The sequence below is a fragment of the Macrosteles quadrilineatus genome, unplaced genomic scaffold (genome assembly GCF_028750875.1).
Source record: "Macrosteles quadrilineatus isolate MER2022 unplaced genomic scaffold, UCM_ALF_1.0 Scaffold_1__1_contigs__length_201487025, whole genome shotgun sequence".
NCBI classification, from domain to species: Eukaryota; Metazoa; Arthropoda; class Insecta; order Hemiptera; family Cicadellidae; genus Macrosteles; species Macrosteles quadrilineatus.
Genome location: NW_026542594.1, coordinates 2,996,711 through 3,016,423, shown reverse-complemented (window position 1 = coordinate 3,016,423; position 19,713 = coordinate 2,996,711). Strand labels below are relative to the sequence as shown.

Below are 19,713 nucleotides of genomic sequence, written 5' to 3'. Positions count from 1 at the left end.
TTTAACCGACCTTGATTTGAGAGCAGCTCGGTTTAACCGCCGCTTTCTAGGAATCTCGGCATTTCCGCTTCCACGCTGGGCGATGAGAACTGAACCATACGCTTATCTCCACAGGATATGACTAACAATAAGCTATTTTGTGTTGAGCACAAAAAATATAGCATAGCCTATTGTCAGTTTGTCATCATCGTTCGTAGCTCGAGCACATCTGATCTGATTTGTTATCTGTGCGGCAAATTTATAACATCATAAAGTGCGTTACGATTTTGAGAACTGATTATCTTATCGCCAGAGTAAACAAACAACGCAACTTGTAAGGAAGGCAGGGAAAGGGGGTTAACAACTCCAAGGTCAAGATAGTTTTTGTGCCTGGAGCCTCCAGTGAGAGGCTATAAATAAACGTCCTGTTTTGTAACAAAATGGTCGCTTGTATCTTTAATGTTGACAAAAGGTTCTGTACTATATTAATGTATTTGGAAAGCATCAATTAATACATTACAGTATTAAAGTTATTAAATTAGGAATTTTATTGACTCTTGCCTAGTAATATAATGATATATTCCACTGAAAGTAAGCCTATTTGACTTAACTGTGTTTTGTGTTTATTTGTGACTTTTCTATCAATATGAAAAAGGAGATAAGAGTAGTTTATTTTATAAATAATGCAAGTATGACTTCAAAATAATTATTATATAATTCCAAATGAATAGCAATTCATTATGTTATGATTTTAGGGATTGTCCGTTTTATCCAACCTTTTGAGTTATCCGACCTAGGTCCGGTCCCATTAGGGTCGGTTAAGAGGGGGTCTACTGTATATTCACTGCCATTAGGGGTGGGCAAGTACTCAAATTTTTCAAAATACTCAACCTCAAGTCGAATAGTAATTACTACTCGAAAATTTGGGTGGATTAGTTATAAATAGTGCCATTTCACGATTTTCTACACCCGTATTTAATAAATGATATTTGTTTTGTGTTGATGTCTTATTTAATCCCCATTCCTAAAAAAAACAACAATCTAAATATTCTAAATTCATATAGGCTAGTCCAGCGTAAACCAAATGTTCAACAAACATCATTCGGCAGAACTAGCAAGAGGACTACTACCACTTTAACTTTCAATCTCACAACAGTCAACAATACGTCTCAATAACGATACAGTAAGTTAAACGAAATAAAGCATTGAATGAATCTATCGAGTTACAGTAGTCGATAGTCAACAAGGGAGTCTCGTGACTAGTAGATCATAGGATATAGGCAGACGATTCTTGAAGATAAGCTATTATTGCATAATATTTTTTCACTTTAATCGGTATTGGTATTGGTGTTTAGTTTTAGAAGCCGATAAGTTACTACAAGGAACATCGATGCATCGGAATGACACAATCTCATTAAGTCTTGTCTCGGCAGAAAGATCTAGTTCCACTTTAAACTCAGTGTTGCCAGATGGACGATAATTTTGTACTTTTACAACTGTGGTAGTGGCGTAAACAAACTATAAGAATAATTTTCTAATGAGTTTACATAAACATGATTTAAATTAGTCAATCTATAACAACAAAACAATGGATTGGAGTGGAGTTATGTCAATGTCAGTTTTGAATGATTTTACTTTGAAGTGAATTTGTAATTTAAAATAAAATTGATTTTGTTTATTGCAAGTTTATTAGAAAGTAAAATAAACATATTCTGATTGTGATTTTGATTGTGCAATTTTCAATCTGGTGGCAGAAACATGACAACTACATTTTGAACTGTAATTTAGCATAGAAAGTGGTGAGTTTATTAATGAAAGACCAAATAGGCTATACCGGGCTTCAGTGAAATGTGTTTTAATTTTAAATTACAGTAGAGAGTCAAAAATCCGAACCAATAGGGGATGTAGGTAGTTCAGATTACCGATTTGTTCGGATTTTCAATAAGTATCTTAATCGCTTAAATAAAAACCGATATTTCATTGAAAGCTCTTAGACCAAAATATATAGGATTATATAATTATAACTAGTAAAATACATCTTAAATTGATGTATGAATTCAAAAATTTATCAAATTATTTTTTTAGTCGAGTAATACAGTAGGTAAGTAAGTATATGCCAATGCTTGATGTGAAATTTTTGCGTGCATGACTTCAATTTGAGACCTCAATCATGGAAATCCATCGGGTAGAAGAGCTAAACGAACTCGGCAAAGAATATCCAAATTTAACTCCCAAGAAATACATGAGGATCAAATTTCGTTTACGTATAAGCCGAATGGGATTATAGATAAATAGATGCTGATGCTTGGTGGCAAATTTGGGCTTGCATACCTTTAATTTGAGACCTCAATCATAGAAATCGGTCGGGTAGAAGAGCTAAACGAACTTGGCAAAGAAAATCCAAATTTAACTCCCTTAAGAAATACATGGGGAGCAAATTTTGTTTACGTATAAACCGAGTGATACTATAGATAATTATAAGCCGATGCTTGATGGCAAATCTGTGCATGCATACCTTCAATTTGAGACCTCAATCATGAAAATCAGTCGGGCAGAAGAGCCAAACGAACTCGAAAAAGAAAAACCAAATTTTTTTTACATATAAGATTATCTTAACCTTTAACTCTATCTATATATACAGGGTGTCCCGGAACTCTCTACCAATATTTTAGGGCATTGATCCTGGGTAAGAAACATAACTAAATATCATATTTAAACTGTCCGGAAGTCCTTAGTTACTCACACAGCCGCCATTTTGTTTTTTTCAGTTTTTAATTTTTTTCTAAAGAATGGTTAAACATACGAAATGGAAACTTTTCACAAACATTAAGGACAACTAGACAAAGCTACCAAAAAATTATCACGATTTTTCAAATTCATAAAACAAAATGGTGGCTATTTAAAATTTTTGTAAAATCAATGGTTTTTTAGTTATTTAAGAAAGAAAATTTTAAATGACCGCCATTTTGTTTTATGAATTTGAAAAATCTTCATAATTTTTTTGTAGCTTTGTCTAGTTATCATAAATGCTTGTGCAAAGTTTCCATTTCGTATGTTTAACCATTCTTTAGAAAAAAATTAATAACTTAAAAAAACAAAATGGCGGCTGTGTGAGTAACTAAGGACTTCCGGACAATTTAAATATGATATTTAGGTACGTTTCTTACCCAGAATTAATGTCCTAAAATATTGGTAGAGAGTTCCGGGACACCCTGTATAATAGAGGAGGTATGCATTTATTTATGTATGTATGTACCCTATTGACTCCAAAAGCCAAGTTCGTGTTAAGTTTGGTATGTTTATAATCGCAGTATTATAATCAATGAAAGGGATGGTAATTCTTTAATATTGTTATCCTTTGTTCTATGCCCACACAATGTAACATAAATCGTTACACTCCATTGTAAATGATACAATAAAAATTAAGGTGTATTATAAACATTTAAAACACATAGGTCCACTGAATTTCTATACACTCTGTATATTAGAAGGTTGCCAAATGTGATAAAAACTGTTAATTTATAAGATTTCCAACCGTATGATACACTATTGAGCTTTAAGTCTGCTTATGTACGCTTTAGTGGTTTGAATAATACAAAACATGGTGTCATTAACGTTTAAACATAGAAAGTCGGCATGTTTGAAGCAAAAATTGTATTAATATTATTATTGTAAACGACGGCAGATATTTGAACGCCTTCAATGTGAGGGACGCAATAGTTTATACTGTTGGACCAAACGAACTCGTATTAAAGTGTTGGATAAAACGACCCGTTCGAATGGTCCACCGTGAAACGTACAGTCTATTTCATAAGTTTACTCCACAATGCAAAATTGTATTTCTAGTTTGGCATGTACTTTTGGATAAAACGTTTTTGGACAAAATGAACGAGTTTTTAACTGTTGGACCAAACGATTTTGGACCATTTGAAGAGGATCCTATTGTTTAATAAGGATTTAAAACAAAAAATTCCAGCAGGCTAATATAACATGTTTAAACATTACATCTTCAAATTTATTTGTAGGAAATTTGCTATAACCTGCAAAACAATGTAGCATTATTAAGTTGTGAATAGCAAGATGCTAATAATGCTACCACAGCTTAAACCCTGGGCCTAGGCCTACTAAACGTGCAACTACTCGACTCAAATTGAAAAATTACTACTCGCCCAACCCTAACTGCCAAGTCCCATATGTTTAACTTAAATGAGCTTGCTGTTTGTCAGATTTTAAAGGCAAGATTTTAGTACTACTATCCACCACTGTGAAGTAGTGTTGCGCTGCCCACGCTGCAGCATGGCCTGTTTTTATAGTGGGGCCTAGGTCAATTGTTAATACATTTGTTTATTCTAATTGGGTTACATAAAATCATACATCCAAACAACAATATGAACAATGGGATTTAAGATTTAATTGTACAAGTACAACCATATGTTTGAACGTTAACATTTTAGAGTATTGTTTTCTTACACAGCATCAACAATTACCTGATAGCCTTGATTTCTTTTTCTCTGGAGGTGAGTCTTCAGCAGGTTTGATCTCTTGAGGTGTGTTCTCAATAAGTGATGCAAGAGCCTCTTTGATGGGGCCTCCCAGCAAGTTGCGACTCTCTTCTGTCGTGTTTGGTAGTGACTTGAATCTTGGGTCCATGGTGGTGGCAATCTGGAGTAGCTGGTCTACTGCTGGCTCCTGGTACCTGAAACATTTGGAGTTTACACTGTTTAGTGGCATAGCTCAAGAACCTTTAGACAACTTTTTATAATTAATGTTCTTAGTTATTTATAAAACCTATTTAACTTTTACCTTATTTCAGCTTTTCAACAGTCTTATTATTAGCAAGAAAAACTTTTTATTAGAAAGGCTATACAGAAACAAAGAAAGGTCAAAGAAACTTAACATTTTTAAGATTCAAAAAATTAGACCAGATAACTACATTTCTACACTTTTGACAATCAGATTAGGACATTTATCATTCAGAAGTTTTTTTTTTACATTCAGCATATGCATCAAACTTGGCTGCCTACAATCATGGCTATCTACCAGTTTAAACTCTAATGCTATACTGTTATTTTAATTTGAGATATTCACGTGATATTTGATGTATGAGCTAATATCCTGAATCCCAGGATCTCAGTTGGTTTTTAATACAAAGAAATCCCGGGACTACCGTCTTCTAATCCCGGATTAACCTATATTATTATTTATTATTTTTTGGTTAGTTTGAGTTTGTGTTTTACTTGCAGAAAACAAATTAAAATATATGTAGGAATATTTTAACACCTATAATAACACTTGAAACATATATTTACACTTAAACTGCTTACTTACTGGACGATAAATCTTATATATTATTTTTTATTCCACAATTCTGAATCGACCACTATACAGATTTTCATGATTTTCGTGTTGAAAGAAAGTTAATTTTGAAAAAGAAGGGAATATCAAAATAATTAATTATTTTAGTTTAAGGTTTCAGTTTTTGAGATTAAGTTTTAATTTCTGGAAAGTCTAGCAGCCGACGCTTACAATTTAAAGCTGTTTCAGTGCTGGTTTAACTAACAGCTGGTTTCAATCTGTCGTTTAAATGTTTCTGATACAATTTTATTTGTTTACAAAAGTATTTATCTTCAGTATTTGCATCTACATACTATTTCACTCTGAAATTTAAGTTTTTTTCCCACCGTAAAGGATTTGCGTTATCAGAAAATGTGTATTAAACTATCGCAAAACACTTTGTGTATAATCAAGTTGTGTATAAGCAAACTGTGTGAGTATCTATAAGTTTATGCCATGAAAACTTTAACTCATGATCGGGAAATAGTTTTTTTAGCAAACTATCACTTAATTGTTTAAGATGTAAGTGGTTTACGTGTTGATACTTATTTTTCTTGATTGCTGAATGTGTGTATGTCGGCATACCAAAATTTTGGTTAGTAATGCAAATGTCAACTGGTGTAGTAGTAGGTCTCAAAAACTGTCTAATAAGCTGCTGGGTGTCAGTTGAAACCAGAATTGATTCATACCATACCATGCCTATCCCAGTGGCCAGTAGTACTGTAGGCTATGGTTCAGAAACTTGTGCACTGTCCAAAGAACCGAAAAAAAAAACTTGTTGCTGGATTTGAGAATAGAGTGCAGAGGAAATATACGAACCAGTTCAAGATAACGAAGGTTGAGATACGAAATAAAAGAGAGCTAAGAGAAATGTATAAACAAACACCCAGATATAGGGATGCTTTCAAAAAGTAAAAGGCTCTTTAACTTTAACATAGTTCATTAACTCTTCAACAATGTCCTCAGAACCTCAGCTTTAGCTACATAGGGGATCGCTCAGTGTGTCGGCTGCGGAGTACGCTGCACCAGTATGGAATGCATCGTCACATGCAAAAAAGGTTGACATTGCAGTCAATGACATGGCTCGGATTGTAACTGGGTGTTTGAAACCAACCCCAGTACACAAACTCTATCCTATCATAGGGATCGCCCATGAATCAATCTGACATGCGAGAAGGCCCAGCTCCGACTTCAAGTGGGAAATGGTGACCAGTGAAAGTGTGCTCAGAGTTGTTTCGGAAATGAAAGTGTCGAAAAGTAAAGATGTGTACGGGCTTTCAACAAGTGTTATAAAGCATGTAATACAAGCAATCTTGACGCCACTTTCCAGGGCCGATTTACCGAATAGGCACGGTAGGCACGTGCCTAGGGCGCGAGGCAATTGGCTTTTTTGGGGGGCGCCAAGAATTTGGAAAATAAAAAAAATTGGTAGTTGTATTTGCATGCGATCGCAGTAAACTTCTGATAATCCCTCGCGGCCGTGTAGACATCGTAATCGTCTCCCGCATTTGCGGCAAGATTCTTACTATTTTCCACGGTCGGGTCGTTTAGACATAATTATCGTCTTCCATTATCAAGGCAATGTATGAGCATATCCCGCGGTCGTGAGGAGATTATCATCGTTTATCACGAATGAGGCAAAATTCTTATCTTTTCCCGCGTTTGCGAGGACACTATACTTGTCTTGCGCGATCGCGCCGATCGCGGTCGAATTCTCACCACCCCTTGCGGCCGTGAAGACATCATTATATCGTTCCCCGCGGACGTGTGGACATAGTTATCGCCTCCCGCGTTTGTGGCAAAATGGTAATCATCTCCCTCGGTCTTGTGGAGATTATCATCCTCTTCCTCAAATTAGGCAAAGTTCTGACCATTTCCCGCGATCCTGTGGCCATTATCATCGTCATCCGTGATCGCAGCAATATTCTGATCATCCCTCATGGCTGTGTAGAAATCATTATTGTATCTCCCGTCTCCGGGAGACGGTCCTGTAGACATCGTAACCGTCTCCCGTAGTCGTGAAGACATCGTAATCGTCTCCCGCGATTGCGGGAAAATGGTAATCATCTCCCATGGACCTATGGAGATAATCGTCTTCCGCGAACGAGGCAAAATTCTGATTTTTCCCACAGTCATATGGACATTATCTGTTATCATCGTCTTGTGCAATCATGGCATAATTCTGATCATCCCTCGCGGCCGTGTAAAAATCATTATTGTATCTCCCGCGGTCATGTAGACATCGTAACCGTCTCCCGCGGCCGTGAATATATGGTAATCGTCTTCCGTGATTGCGGCAAAATGTAAATCATGTCCCGCAGTTGTGTGGAAATCATCATCGTCTTCCGCGATGGCGGCAAAATTCTTGCTGTTTCCCGCGGGCGTGTGGACATTATCATCGTCTTCCGTGATCGTGGAAATATTCTGATGATCCCTCGCGGCCGTAGGTAAAAATACAAAATTCACTCATAATTCCTGGTTAAAAATCTCCCGCATTTTCCGGTTGGTGGACACCCAGTTATATATATAGCAAAGGGGCGCTACTATTAGTTGTGCCTAGGGCGCAGATAGGGTCAAAAACGGGCCTGCCACTTGCTATTTGCATCAATTGTTGTCTTGCTGAGGGTAGCTTTCCAAATTCCCAAAAAATTTCTAGAGTTGTCCCAATTTTCAAGAAAGGTGATAAGTCTCAAATGAAAAATTACCGCCCAATATCTTTAGTCCCTGTCATAGGAAAAATTATGGAGGCGGTAGTGAAAACTCAGATATGTAAATTTTTAGATATCCATAGTTTATTGTCTGATTCCCAATTTGGTTTCCGTAAAGGGTTGTCTACTACTGATGCCCTAGAAGAAATGATCTCAGAGATCCTTTTGGCTTTTGAAGGCGGAAGTCTTGCCCAGATCACTGCCTGTGATCTGAGCAAGGCTTTCGATTGTGTTGATCACCAAATTCTTTTAAATAAGCTTAATCACTATGGCATCGGTGGTGTTCAACTCAAGTTCTTTGAATCATATCTGAGTGGGAGAAGTCAATATGTTGATGCAGGTAGTAATGTGTCAAACTGTTCTGAAGTGAACACCGGAGTGCCACAGGGTTCAGTGATTGGACCACTACTTTTTATTCTGGTAATTAATGATATAGCTAGCAATATAACCAACTCATCAACTATTATACTTGCTGATGATACTAGTTTTTTAAGTGTCCATTCAGATTATGACCATCTCAAATCAACAATTGAACAAACTCTAGATAAAGCTAAGATGTGGTTCAGCTCAAATAACCTCCTTTTAAACCTAGAAAAAACTCAAAATCTTCTTTGTACTCTAAGGGCCAACAACCAGGATCAGAAAACAAATATTAAAATTCTAGGAGTTGTAATTGATAGTACTTTATCTTGGGAAAAACATGTTGAGTTAGTATGTTGTAAACTATCTAGAGCCACCTTCTTGCTCAAATCACTGATGGATATTGTACCTGAGTCATATGTTAGAACAGCTTATTTCGCATTTTTCCAGTCAGTCATAAATTATGGCCTAATTCTTTGGGGAAATAGTGCCCATATAGATCAAGTTTTGTTAATCCAAAAAAAAGCACTTCGTATTTTGAATAAGGTTTCTCTTGAAAAAAATGGAAAGCTTAGGCATAAACCTTTGTTTAAAAAATGTAAAATTCAAACTGTGATAAATTTGTATATATTTGTTTGCTTGGTGAAGGTGAAAAAAGATTTTAATTTAGGTCTATTAGTTTTAAGATCAGATATCCATAGCCATAATACAAGAAACCAATCTATGCTAGACCTGCCATATACTAGGTTAAGTAAATGTCAAGATAGTTTTAATATAGTAAGTTTGAAATTATTTAATAAGTTAAGTGATAGCTGTAAATTTCTGGAGCTTAAAGTGTTTAAAAAAAGGTTGTATGACTGGCTGATCCAAAATCCTTTTTACAGCCTAGACGAATTTTATAAAGAGCATTCTGTTAATTTTTAAATCAGTATTATAGTTATAAGCCTATCTGTTACAAATTGTATGTTATGTATTTTTTTATTTATTTTGCATGTAAAATGACACTGTCTATTGCATGTATGTAATGCTGAAAGACAATAAATAATGATTCTGATTCTGACGTGATGTCGCTACCGACGCAGAAAGGACTAAGCAAGAGACAGACCCTCGTTACCCATTACACAGACACCAACCTGCAGAGCGACGGTTTCGGTCCAGAAAGAGCTTTTTATCACAGACACGAGTCTTGGATGGATCACTCTCAAGCAATCGGGTGGCAAGGTGGGAGGCCACGTTGACTAACCCTCCCATACCAGCCAGGGAGGAACTGGCTCCTGGTGGAGGCCTCCATTACACGGTGTGGAAGACCCTAAATCAAAGGGTCGAGGTACCAAAATGCAAGACAAACATGCAGAAATGGGGTCTCTTACCAGACGAAGAAAACATCTTGTGCGCGTGTGGTGCTGTTCAGGATCCTGGCCATCTGCTGATCTTCCCACGCCTAGACCAGTCTTGCACATTAGATGATCTTTTACATGCCAATGACAAAGCCATATCGGTAGCTAATTTTTGGAAAAGCGAAGTCTGATTTCCGGACACAGAAAGTAAGTAACTCTTCAACATAGGATGGGCAGGCTATGCGTTGAAGAGAAAAGATACATCAACTTTTAAAAGTGTACTCCAAAGAGTACCACGAGGTAGATGACCACTTGGAAAACCAAGAATGATGTGGAAAGACCAATTAATGAAAGACATATCCAGACTGTGATCTACATTAGAAGAGGCAGGGGATTGAAGAGAATGGGAGGCCATAATTCTCTTAAGGTTTCAGAGGCCACGGAGGTAAGTTAAGGTAAGAAAAGAAGTGATAGTATGCAATTAAAGGTGGTATGTAGCTAATGTAGTCAAAACCAGTGTGTAAATAGGCCGCCAGTAAAACAATCCTACTAATATTATAAGTGAGAAAGTTTGGATGTATGGATGTTTGCAGGGTGTCCACAGAAAATTTTTCATTAATTTCCCTGACTTTCCATGACCATTTACCATTGATTTCCATGACTCACGAACTTTACTCGGAAATTATCATGTAACAAGCCTGGACAAATTATTTCACAGAAAATACTGAAATATGTATTAACTTATAACAATGTCGTAATAAATTTTGCAAAAATATGATATTCAAAATAAGGAAGGAAAAAGAAAACCCAGCCTCCTCCGTCCCCATAGCTGGCCAAGTTCTCTCTCCACTTTCTTTTTTCCTTCCTATATACTTTTTATTTTTATTTTTTTATTGAGTTTACAGGGTTTACAAAATTAGCTTAGCTTAGAAAATACTTAACTTAAGACAACTCAAAACATTATAACAATATTTGTATTAACTATATTTGTATTGAAATTTGAGTTCTGTTCTATTAAATATTTATTATTGTAATTAAAGTGAAAAAACTGTACACAACCACAACAGATATCATACTAATTAAAACCAAAATAAAATGAATCTTCCAAAATTATGTAAATCTAATTAGAGTATTGTTATCTTAACAATATATTTTAAGAACCTCCATTGACAAATCAAATAATTCTTACAAGATTAGGTAAATCTAATTAGAGTATTGTCATCTTAACAATATATTTTAAGAACCTTTACTGACAAATCAAATGATTCTTACATGATTATGTAAATCTAATTAGTATTCTTATCTTAACAATATATTTTAAGAACCTCTATTGACATATCTCATCAAATGATTCTTACAAGATTGTGTAAATATAATTAGAGTATTCTTATCTTAACAATCTATTTTAAGAACCTCTTTTGACAAATCTTTAATGTTTTTTTTTTCATGGCCTCCAACATTTGTTTCTTTTTCTCAATCTCAGCATCTTCCTTTTCTCTTTCTATTTTCAACTTTTTCCTACTTTCTTCTAGTTCCTTTAGCTCCAATTGAATCTTTCTTTTCTCTATTTTCTCTTTTTCTTCTTCACTTGTCTTTTCTTTTTTCTTATCTAGATATAACTGGTATCTTCTTCTTGAAGACCTTATTGAAGTAAGCATACTTCTGTTAATTGTTATATTTTTCACACCACCAAGATGTTTTACACTATCAATAATTATTCTTTGTGAAACAAGTGATTCTTCTAGAAGGTTTTCTACCAGTAAATTTTTGTTAATCGAAAAGCCAGATTCAACAAAAGCGTTTCCATGAGACAAAATTAAACACAGTTTCATCACTGACCACAGTTCAACATACTTCTTGTCTTCACCTAAAAGTGAATAATAAAATTCATCAAGTCCAACCTCATCAGTCTTTTCTAAAATGAAGTTATCAAATTTGTGTTTAAGATTTTCATTTTTCTGAACTTCTTCAATCAAAGAAGAAAACTGAAGTTTAGCTTTATCAGCAACTTGATCGGGAATTCTCTTACGGCTATACATGTTTTCTAACACTGTGTCAATCCGTGTTATTGCCAGATCAGGTTTGAGCAATATTGTTTTAGGGTCTAATGCAGATAGCCCTCGAGCCAAATGACATTTGAAAGGACTTTTCTCTTTAAGTTTATTGATCATAGTTATCAGCAAAGTCCTAAAATCTTTTCTAAATGCTAATTTATCTTTCTCTGAGCTTTTAAGTTGTCTTAAGATGGTTTTAGCTGCATACCCAACACTTATTTTCTCTACTGGGACCAAATTTTCAAATAGGTGCAAATCTAGATTTATTAATTTTTGAGACGTACTTGCTTCCCTTAACTTCTCTGGCTTAACAAATCTCATCATTTATTTTCTTACCAATTCCTCAATTGATAAAAACAGATACGGAACCATAGGCTTCTGCTTCTGACTTTGGAACCTTCTTAAGAATGGTTCTATATCTGATTAGATGCTCCTGAAAGCACAAAGTTTTGCCATAAGAAAAGGGTCTTTCATGGTTTCCCTTAGGTACTGCAAGTTTTTATTTTCCTTTTCTTCAGTGTATTCTTTAATAAATTGGCTAATATGATCAAAAATTTTGATAGTTTGGTCCACACAAGGCCCATTTTCTAACCACCTTACTGAAGTAAACTTCAAAGGGAATGATTTGCTGGAAGTTATTTCAGTATATTTGGCACGTCGAGCAGGGCTACACCTTTGAAAAAATTATAAAGAGATCGAAAAAACTGAAAAAGATTCCACTCACATTTGTTAACTCCCGTTTTAATAGCTCCATTCACTGTATGAAGACTGCATATACCGATGTCTAAAATGGATTTTCTGTCCGTATTCAAGACTTGCAAGTGGCTTTCTAGTTTCTTTAAAAAACTGAGGTTAACGTTTGGTCCGTCCATACTCACTTGCAAGATATTTTGCAACGGCAAGGCTAATCCATCAATAAATGCGTCTAGTAAATGGTTAGCTGATGCCCTACCAAGAAATACACTGTTCCTATATCTTGTAGACACTCTTTGAAGGTTGACATCCCAAAATCTAACACAAAGGTCCATTTGACCTCTCTGAACAACTTTGTTTAGGGATTCGTCAAAAGACACTACATAGTCATAACACTCTTTAATTTCCTTTTGTAACAATTCCTGAAAATATGGTGCCAGTCCATGGTTTATTAAATAAGAAGCCTTAGTTTTTCCCATACTAAAACTCTGAGCAATTTTGCTATCTGGAAACATCCTTTTGAAAGCAGCAGAAGTTTCATCACAGGAGTTAAGAGGCATTTTTCCAGTGACAACTTCAAGAGCCCAAATTGCTTCCGCAGATGTTACATCATCTTCATTGACACTGAAAGTCTTTAAACTTGTTTGAGAAGTTTCTTGCTTTGAAGTTCTTACATCTGGTGTAATTGAAGTACTCGGTACAGGATGTACATCTTCTGCTGATGTAGGTTCTGACACTTTTTTCTTAGTGAAAAAGGAGATTGTTGGCTGGGAATTTTTGGCCTGCATGTATTTTAAGTGATTAGGTCCTTTAGAATGAGAAACAACCACATTTTTACCCATGTTACTGAGCTTGAATGACTTGCGACACACTTTACAATAAGCCGAAGTGGCATCAGCAACCACCAAATGTAAGTAAACCAACCACTAAATTCCGGAAATAGTTTGGCATCGAGCCACAGTTTATTAAATTTGCACTGTTTAGCAGTCATTGTTACACTTAGCATCTAGCAACTAATCAACATCCTAGAACAAACAAGGAAAAGATTAATAATTTAAAATAATCCAAGCACAAATGTAAGACAATAAATTGAATTGTCGTACATTTGTGAAAAATCCTGAAAAATGCTACAATAGTCGGGGTTACAGCCGACTAGAGCATTGAAGAGTCCCCTCAAATTCATCAATGGGGATTTCCATGACTTTCCATGACTTTTTACCCATTTCCCTGACTTTCCATGACCAAACTTTTTTTTGTTGTGAACTTTATTGAATATGTTTTCACTTCATTGATTTTCCTTTTGATCTGACTGTTATATTTTTTCTAATCTACTGTGTTTTGGTTTACCACATGTTAAATATTTTGTATTGAATTAATTTAATTGTTTGAAAATTCAGTTAAGACTTTGGAATAAATAAAGAAGCCTACTAATCTGTTTGTGAAATAATTATTTTATCATTTCTGGTAATTATTTCAAGATTCAAAACATTTTGGCGACCGTGACAGGATATTTTCTTTAATTTAAGACATCTGGGTTATTTAATAGTTTATAATAATATGGAAAGCCTAGAAAATATGAAAAAGAAAAGATCACAGATTAGAAGGCTATTCACCAAGGTTTATAATGAACTGGAAGAAGCATTTAATAATGAAGACCTGTCAATGAATGATAAAGAAACTCAAATAAAAGTAAACTTTTCTCAAATTGAAGATAAAATAACAGCATTAATGGCAATGGATGGGAAAATCTCTGATGAAATGCTGATGAAAGATGCTTCTGATGCTGATCTGGACAATGAACTGGACACGCAAGAAGAATACAAGAAGAAATGGTACCTGATGAAGGCTAAGTATGAAATGTTTCTTAAAACACCTACCAACAATGGTGAGTCTAACATTTACAGACCAAACCGTAACTTTCATTTGCCTAAATTGCAATTACCTTCATTTGATGGGGATATTAGGAATTGGATTGGGTTTTGGGGTCAGTACAAAAAGATTCATGAAGATAGTGAAATTAAACCTGAAGACAAATTTCAATATTTAATTCAATCCTTGAAACCTGGTTCATCAGCTAGGGAATTAATAGATTCTTTTCCTCCTTCTGGTGAAAATTACATCAAGGCTATTGAACAATTGAAATCCAGGTTTGCACGTGATGAACTTTTGATTGAAGTTTATGTAAGAGAATTACTAAATTTAGTTTTGAAACAAGCCAACAAACAAAGTATCATGCCACTTTCAACCCTTTCTGATAAACTTGAGACTCAACTTCGTGCCCTAGAAACACTCGGGGTCACATCAGATAAGTATGCTGCCATGCTATACCCACTGGTTGAATCTGCTCTACCAACTGATACTCTCAGAGCATGGGAGCGGTACAGAACAACAAACAAAATAGGCTTAGGTGAATTTAAAGGTAGCGAGTCATCTAATTCAAATTATTTACAGCTATTGTTAAATTTTGTCCGTTCCGAGGTCGAAATCGAAGAACGTTTAGCTCTTGCTCGCAACAGTTTTGCAGTGGACAGAGACACTACACCAAGTGACACCCAGCCACAGAAGAGATACCGTCACCAACGTCCTGGTATGAAAAGTGGGTTTGAGAAAGGACTACCTTTACCTACAGCATCTACAATAATTGCTACAGACAGCTCTTCAGTGGTGAATAAGCCTACATGCTTATTTTGTAATAAAGGAAATCACAACACCCAAGACTGTTCTGGGTTACAAAAGCTTACTTTAAAAGAAAAGAGAGAGTTTGTGACAAAAAAGGGAGCTTGTTTCTCATGTTTAAAGTTAGGTCACAGCAGTAATAAATGTAAAGTTTTTGTATCCTGTGCTATCTGTAAAAGGAAACACTACTGCTTAATGTGTCCTAGTTTAGAGAAAATGATGCACAGTAATACTCATGATTATGACAAATCAAATGTCATTGAAAGTGTTCAAATTAATGACAAATCTGAGTCCTTGATTGCAAATCAGAATAAGGAAACCTTATTACAAACTCTTCTAGTAAAAGTAATAGGACCTGACCAGCAATCTTTACTAGTAAGAGCATTGTTGGATTCTGGATCTCAAAGGTCTTATATCTCTAAGGACTGTGTAGAGAAACTTAAATTAATAGAATCTGGTGAGGAATTAATAGTTCATGGTTTGTTTGGAGGTATTAAAACTAAAGAGACTCCACATAATCTTTACCAAGTAGAGTTACGTGACACAAAGGGGTAAATTCGGCATTTCAGTTAATGTGCTTGATCAAGACAAGATTTGCAATTACATACCCAGATTAGATACAAAAAGGTATTTTCCCATTTTAAAGAAGAAGAATATATACCTTTCAGATATTGGACAAGATGCAGCAGAAGAAATAGAGTTACTACTAGGAGCTGATATCTTGGGACAACTTCTCACAGGTAAAATTGAACAGCTAGATCAAACTCTGGTTGCTGTTCAGACTGTGTTAGGATGGACAGTAATGGGTCAATGTGGAAAAAGTTACCAGTCACTTATTAGCATTAGTTGCTTTGCTAAAATGGACATTTCAGATCTATGGCGTTTAGATGTTTTGGGAATCACTGATCCATCAGGTAGTAAAACAAAGGAGGCGAATGCATCAGATGTCTTGGAGCATTTTAACAAAACTATTGTAGTAAATAGTGAAAATAGGTACGAGGTGACTCTTCCATGGATTGAAGGCCATCCGGAGCTTATGGACAACAAAGTTACAGCCGAGAAGCGACTACATGCAGTGACCAAGAAGTTGATTAAGTTAGAAAAGTTCAATGAGTATGATCAGGTATTTTCAGAGTGGTTAAATTCAAACATTATTGAAAGGGTTGTTGAGTCCTCTGTAACTGATAGACTTGTACACTACTTACCTCATCACGCTGTGGTCAAAGAATCCAGTTTGACTACTAAGGTTCGACCAGTCTTTGATGCTTCTGTAGTTGATAGTAGAGGGAATTCACTTAACTCTTGTTTGGAAAAGGGACCTAATTTAATAGAACTAGTTCCAGCTCTTCTAATGAAGTTTAGAAAACACCCAATAGGCGTTATTTCAGATATTAAGAAAGCTTTCTTGCAAAGTTCAACAAAAAGTGACCGAGACGCTTTACGATTTTTGTGGTGGGAGCGACTTATTGGAGTGGTAAAGGAAATTCTTTGACGAAACTTGGGAAATTCTTCAGTCACGCAGGAAGAACTCTCAACAATTTTGTGTGATTGTGAAGCAACTGTAAATTCAAGACCTTTGACTTATCTTTCGAATGATGATGACTGTTTACAACCATTAACTCAAGCCTTATTCTTACAACCAACATCAACAGCTGAATTACCAGATTTGGATCAAATTGAGTGTCTAAGTTTGAATAAAAGAGTGTGTTATATAAACAAATTAAGAAGATCACTAAGAGACAGGTTTAAGAAAGAATATTTGGCTACACTCGTTCACAATGGAAAAAACAAGAAAAGTCGAGAACCAATTATTGGAGAAGTTGTATTGATAGGAGATGATAACACAAAACGAATAAGATGGCCTTTGGGGTTGGTACAAGATGTATATCCAGGAAGAGATGGATTCTCCAGAGTCACAAGACTAAATACCCCCGCCGCAGCAAACCTGCAGACTAAGCGAATTTCCATTTGCCTGATTGGATTTCCACTAAAATGTCTCCTTAAAAATATCACATTTATTCCCTATTTAAATAGAATCAGTTTAACACATACTTAGGTTTGCTGCAACAGGGAGGGTAAAAGTGTTTTTTTATGTAAAATGTTAATAGTTAGTAAGAAATAAAAACATTTTCCAAATTTGGGCAAAATATGTTAATAAACAAGCAAACTACAACAGTTTACTTATTCTCCATAAGAATAACATGAGAATTTTAAATTTACAATTTTTTGGAATTTTCTCCGTAACCATTAGGCACATTATAACGCTTCAATATAGTAAATTATTTGTTTTTTTAAGCTCTACAAAATTGTTTGAAAAGAAATTGCAAAATTTTATGTTTTTTGGGTCAAAAATGGGAAAAACCCATTTTTACCCCATAAAAGCCCCCATAAACCCCCGTTCCCATGGTCCGATCAAGCTGGTTCGCGAACTCGTTCGAATAAATGTAGGTTTACACGTTTGTACCAAATTTCATCAAAATCGGATCATTTTTGCTCGAGTTATCGCGCTAACGGACATATATATATATATATATATATATATATATATATATATTATTTTCTTGCATTATATTCAGGCCAGCACACCTCTATAATATTTTTTTTTTTTTTAAGATCTTCATTTATCTTTAATATGGTAATATATATATGAATTTGAACGGATGATGTTTTTGGCCTCTAGGGACCTCAAAATGAAAAAAAAAATCGGTCCCGGGTCCAGGTCTTACCATGAGTACTACGGTAATAGCTTATTCCCTATATGGGAAATTCGCTAAAACTGGAAATGGTATTTTGACAAGACCACTACAAAGACTTTTTCCATTAGAAATCACAGCTTGTGAAAAAGAGTGTATGAAAGAAAATAAACCACTTGAAGAAGAAGAAGTAGTTGAAAACGAAGTCTTTGATTTCGCTAAGAAGAAAACCAGATGTGGAAGAGAAGTAAAAGTGCCCCAGCGATTTTACTGATTTAAAATTGCACATAATTGTTTAGCAATTTTAAATGGGGGGAGGATGTTGTGAACTTTATTGAATATGTTTTCACTTCATTGATTTTCCTTTTGATCTGACTGTTATATTTTTTCTAATCTACTGTGTTTTGGTTTACCACATGTTAAATATTTTGTATTGAATTAATTTAATTGTTTGAAGATTCAGTTAAGACTTTGGAATAAATAAAGAAGCCTACTAATCTGTTTGTGAAATAATTATTTTATCATTTCTGGTAATTATTTCAAGATTCAAAACACCTGACTTTCCAAAAGTGGATACCCTGGTTTGTGACAAGTACTGTAAACGCGAAAAATACTGGTTGGGTTGGGCTGAAATTTTGTTCAAACAGCTGTTCTGTATCATTCCGCGTTTGACCCTGATTGGACCTTTTGACCACGATGTTTGGCGTGGATTTCAATTTGAACATTCAAAATTGGCTCACTACATAAGCGGGTGATTGTTTTTTTGTAGGCCTATCTTAAATTGTTTTAATGTAGTCAACTTAAAATTATTACAGCTGCAAATCCTGATTCTTCCAGGTTTTCTGTTTATTGTTATATTTTGGTTTATTGAAATGAAAAACCAAATATTTGCGGTTATCAATAAGGTAGTTATCTAATGAACTGTTTCCGGAGTTATCAATTATTTCTAGTTTCGAATTAAATGCAAGATTTAGCAGGAACTACACAAGTTGGGTTTCAAACTTAAGTAAATTCAATAATTTATTTAATTTTCATATTAGGTCTCATTTTAGCATATTGGTTTCCCCAGCTGTCAAAGTATTCAGCGCAGTCAACTTAGCGCAAGACGACAACGACGTTTCCGTGACCACGGGAGTCAATGATGTCTACACGGCCACGGGAGCTGTTCATGAGTTTGCCACAATAGCAGAAGACTATGATGATATCTACACGACCGCAGAAGATGTTCATTATTTTGCCGCAATCGCAGATGACGATGACGTTTCCGTGACGGGGGGAATTGATGATGATGTCTACACGGCCGTGGGAGTTGTTTGTGATTTTTCCACGACCACGAAAGACAGTGATGATGTTTCCATTAATGAGGAAGATATTTTGGATTTTTTGTTAATCCCAGATGACGAAGATAATATCTCCACAATCGCTGGTGATCACGATATTACCTCAAGTTTGGCTTGACTGAAAACGTCAGGCCAGCACACCTCTATAATATTTTTTTTTTTTTTAGATCTTCATTTATCTTTAATATGGTAGTAATATGGTAATATGGATCATTGCTGCATAAATGTTTTCTTTGTTGAAAACACCCCATTACCTTAAAAGTACTTAGAGAACATAAAGACAGGGCTTGGTGTAGTACTAGGCATGTTTTTTAAGTAAGTACTGTTTTTAAATTTCTCCGTTCCAGCGCTGCGATTGGCATTTTGGAAATTTGCGCTGTGTATATGCATCTATTGGCAAGCCTGCACCAGAAATTTGGTAACAATCGGCCGTGTTTACATCTGGTTTCGAGCATTCAAAATGGTGCCGCAAAATAAGACTGCCGCCGACTGTGAAGTGAGCACTGGAATTAGATTTTTAAGTGCTAAAGGTGTGAAAG

The 19,713-nt window shown here is 35.2% G+C and overlaps 1 protein-coding gene across 5 annotated transcripts in view; it reads right to left on the bottom strand.

Moving 5' to 3' along the window:
* Nucleotides 1–19,713, bottom strand: part of LOC129005846 (E3 SUMO-protein ligase ZBED1-like) — a 56,505-nt gene that overhangs the window by 1,799 nt on the left and 34,993 nt on the right. For all 5 annotated transcript variants that reach the window (XM_054434874.1, XM_054434883.1, XM_054434867.1 and 2 more), the window contains one exon: nt 4,467–4,675. In XM_054434874.1, coding sequence (XP_054290849.1) covers nt 4,467–4,675 — 209 coding nt within the window. The remainder of the gene's footprint in view (nt 1–4,466; nt 4,676–19,713) is intronic.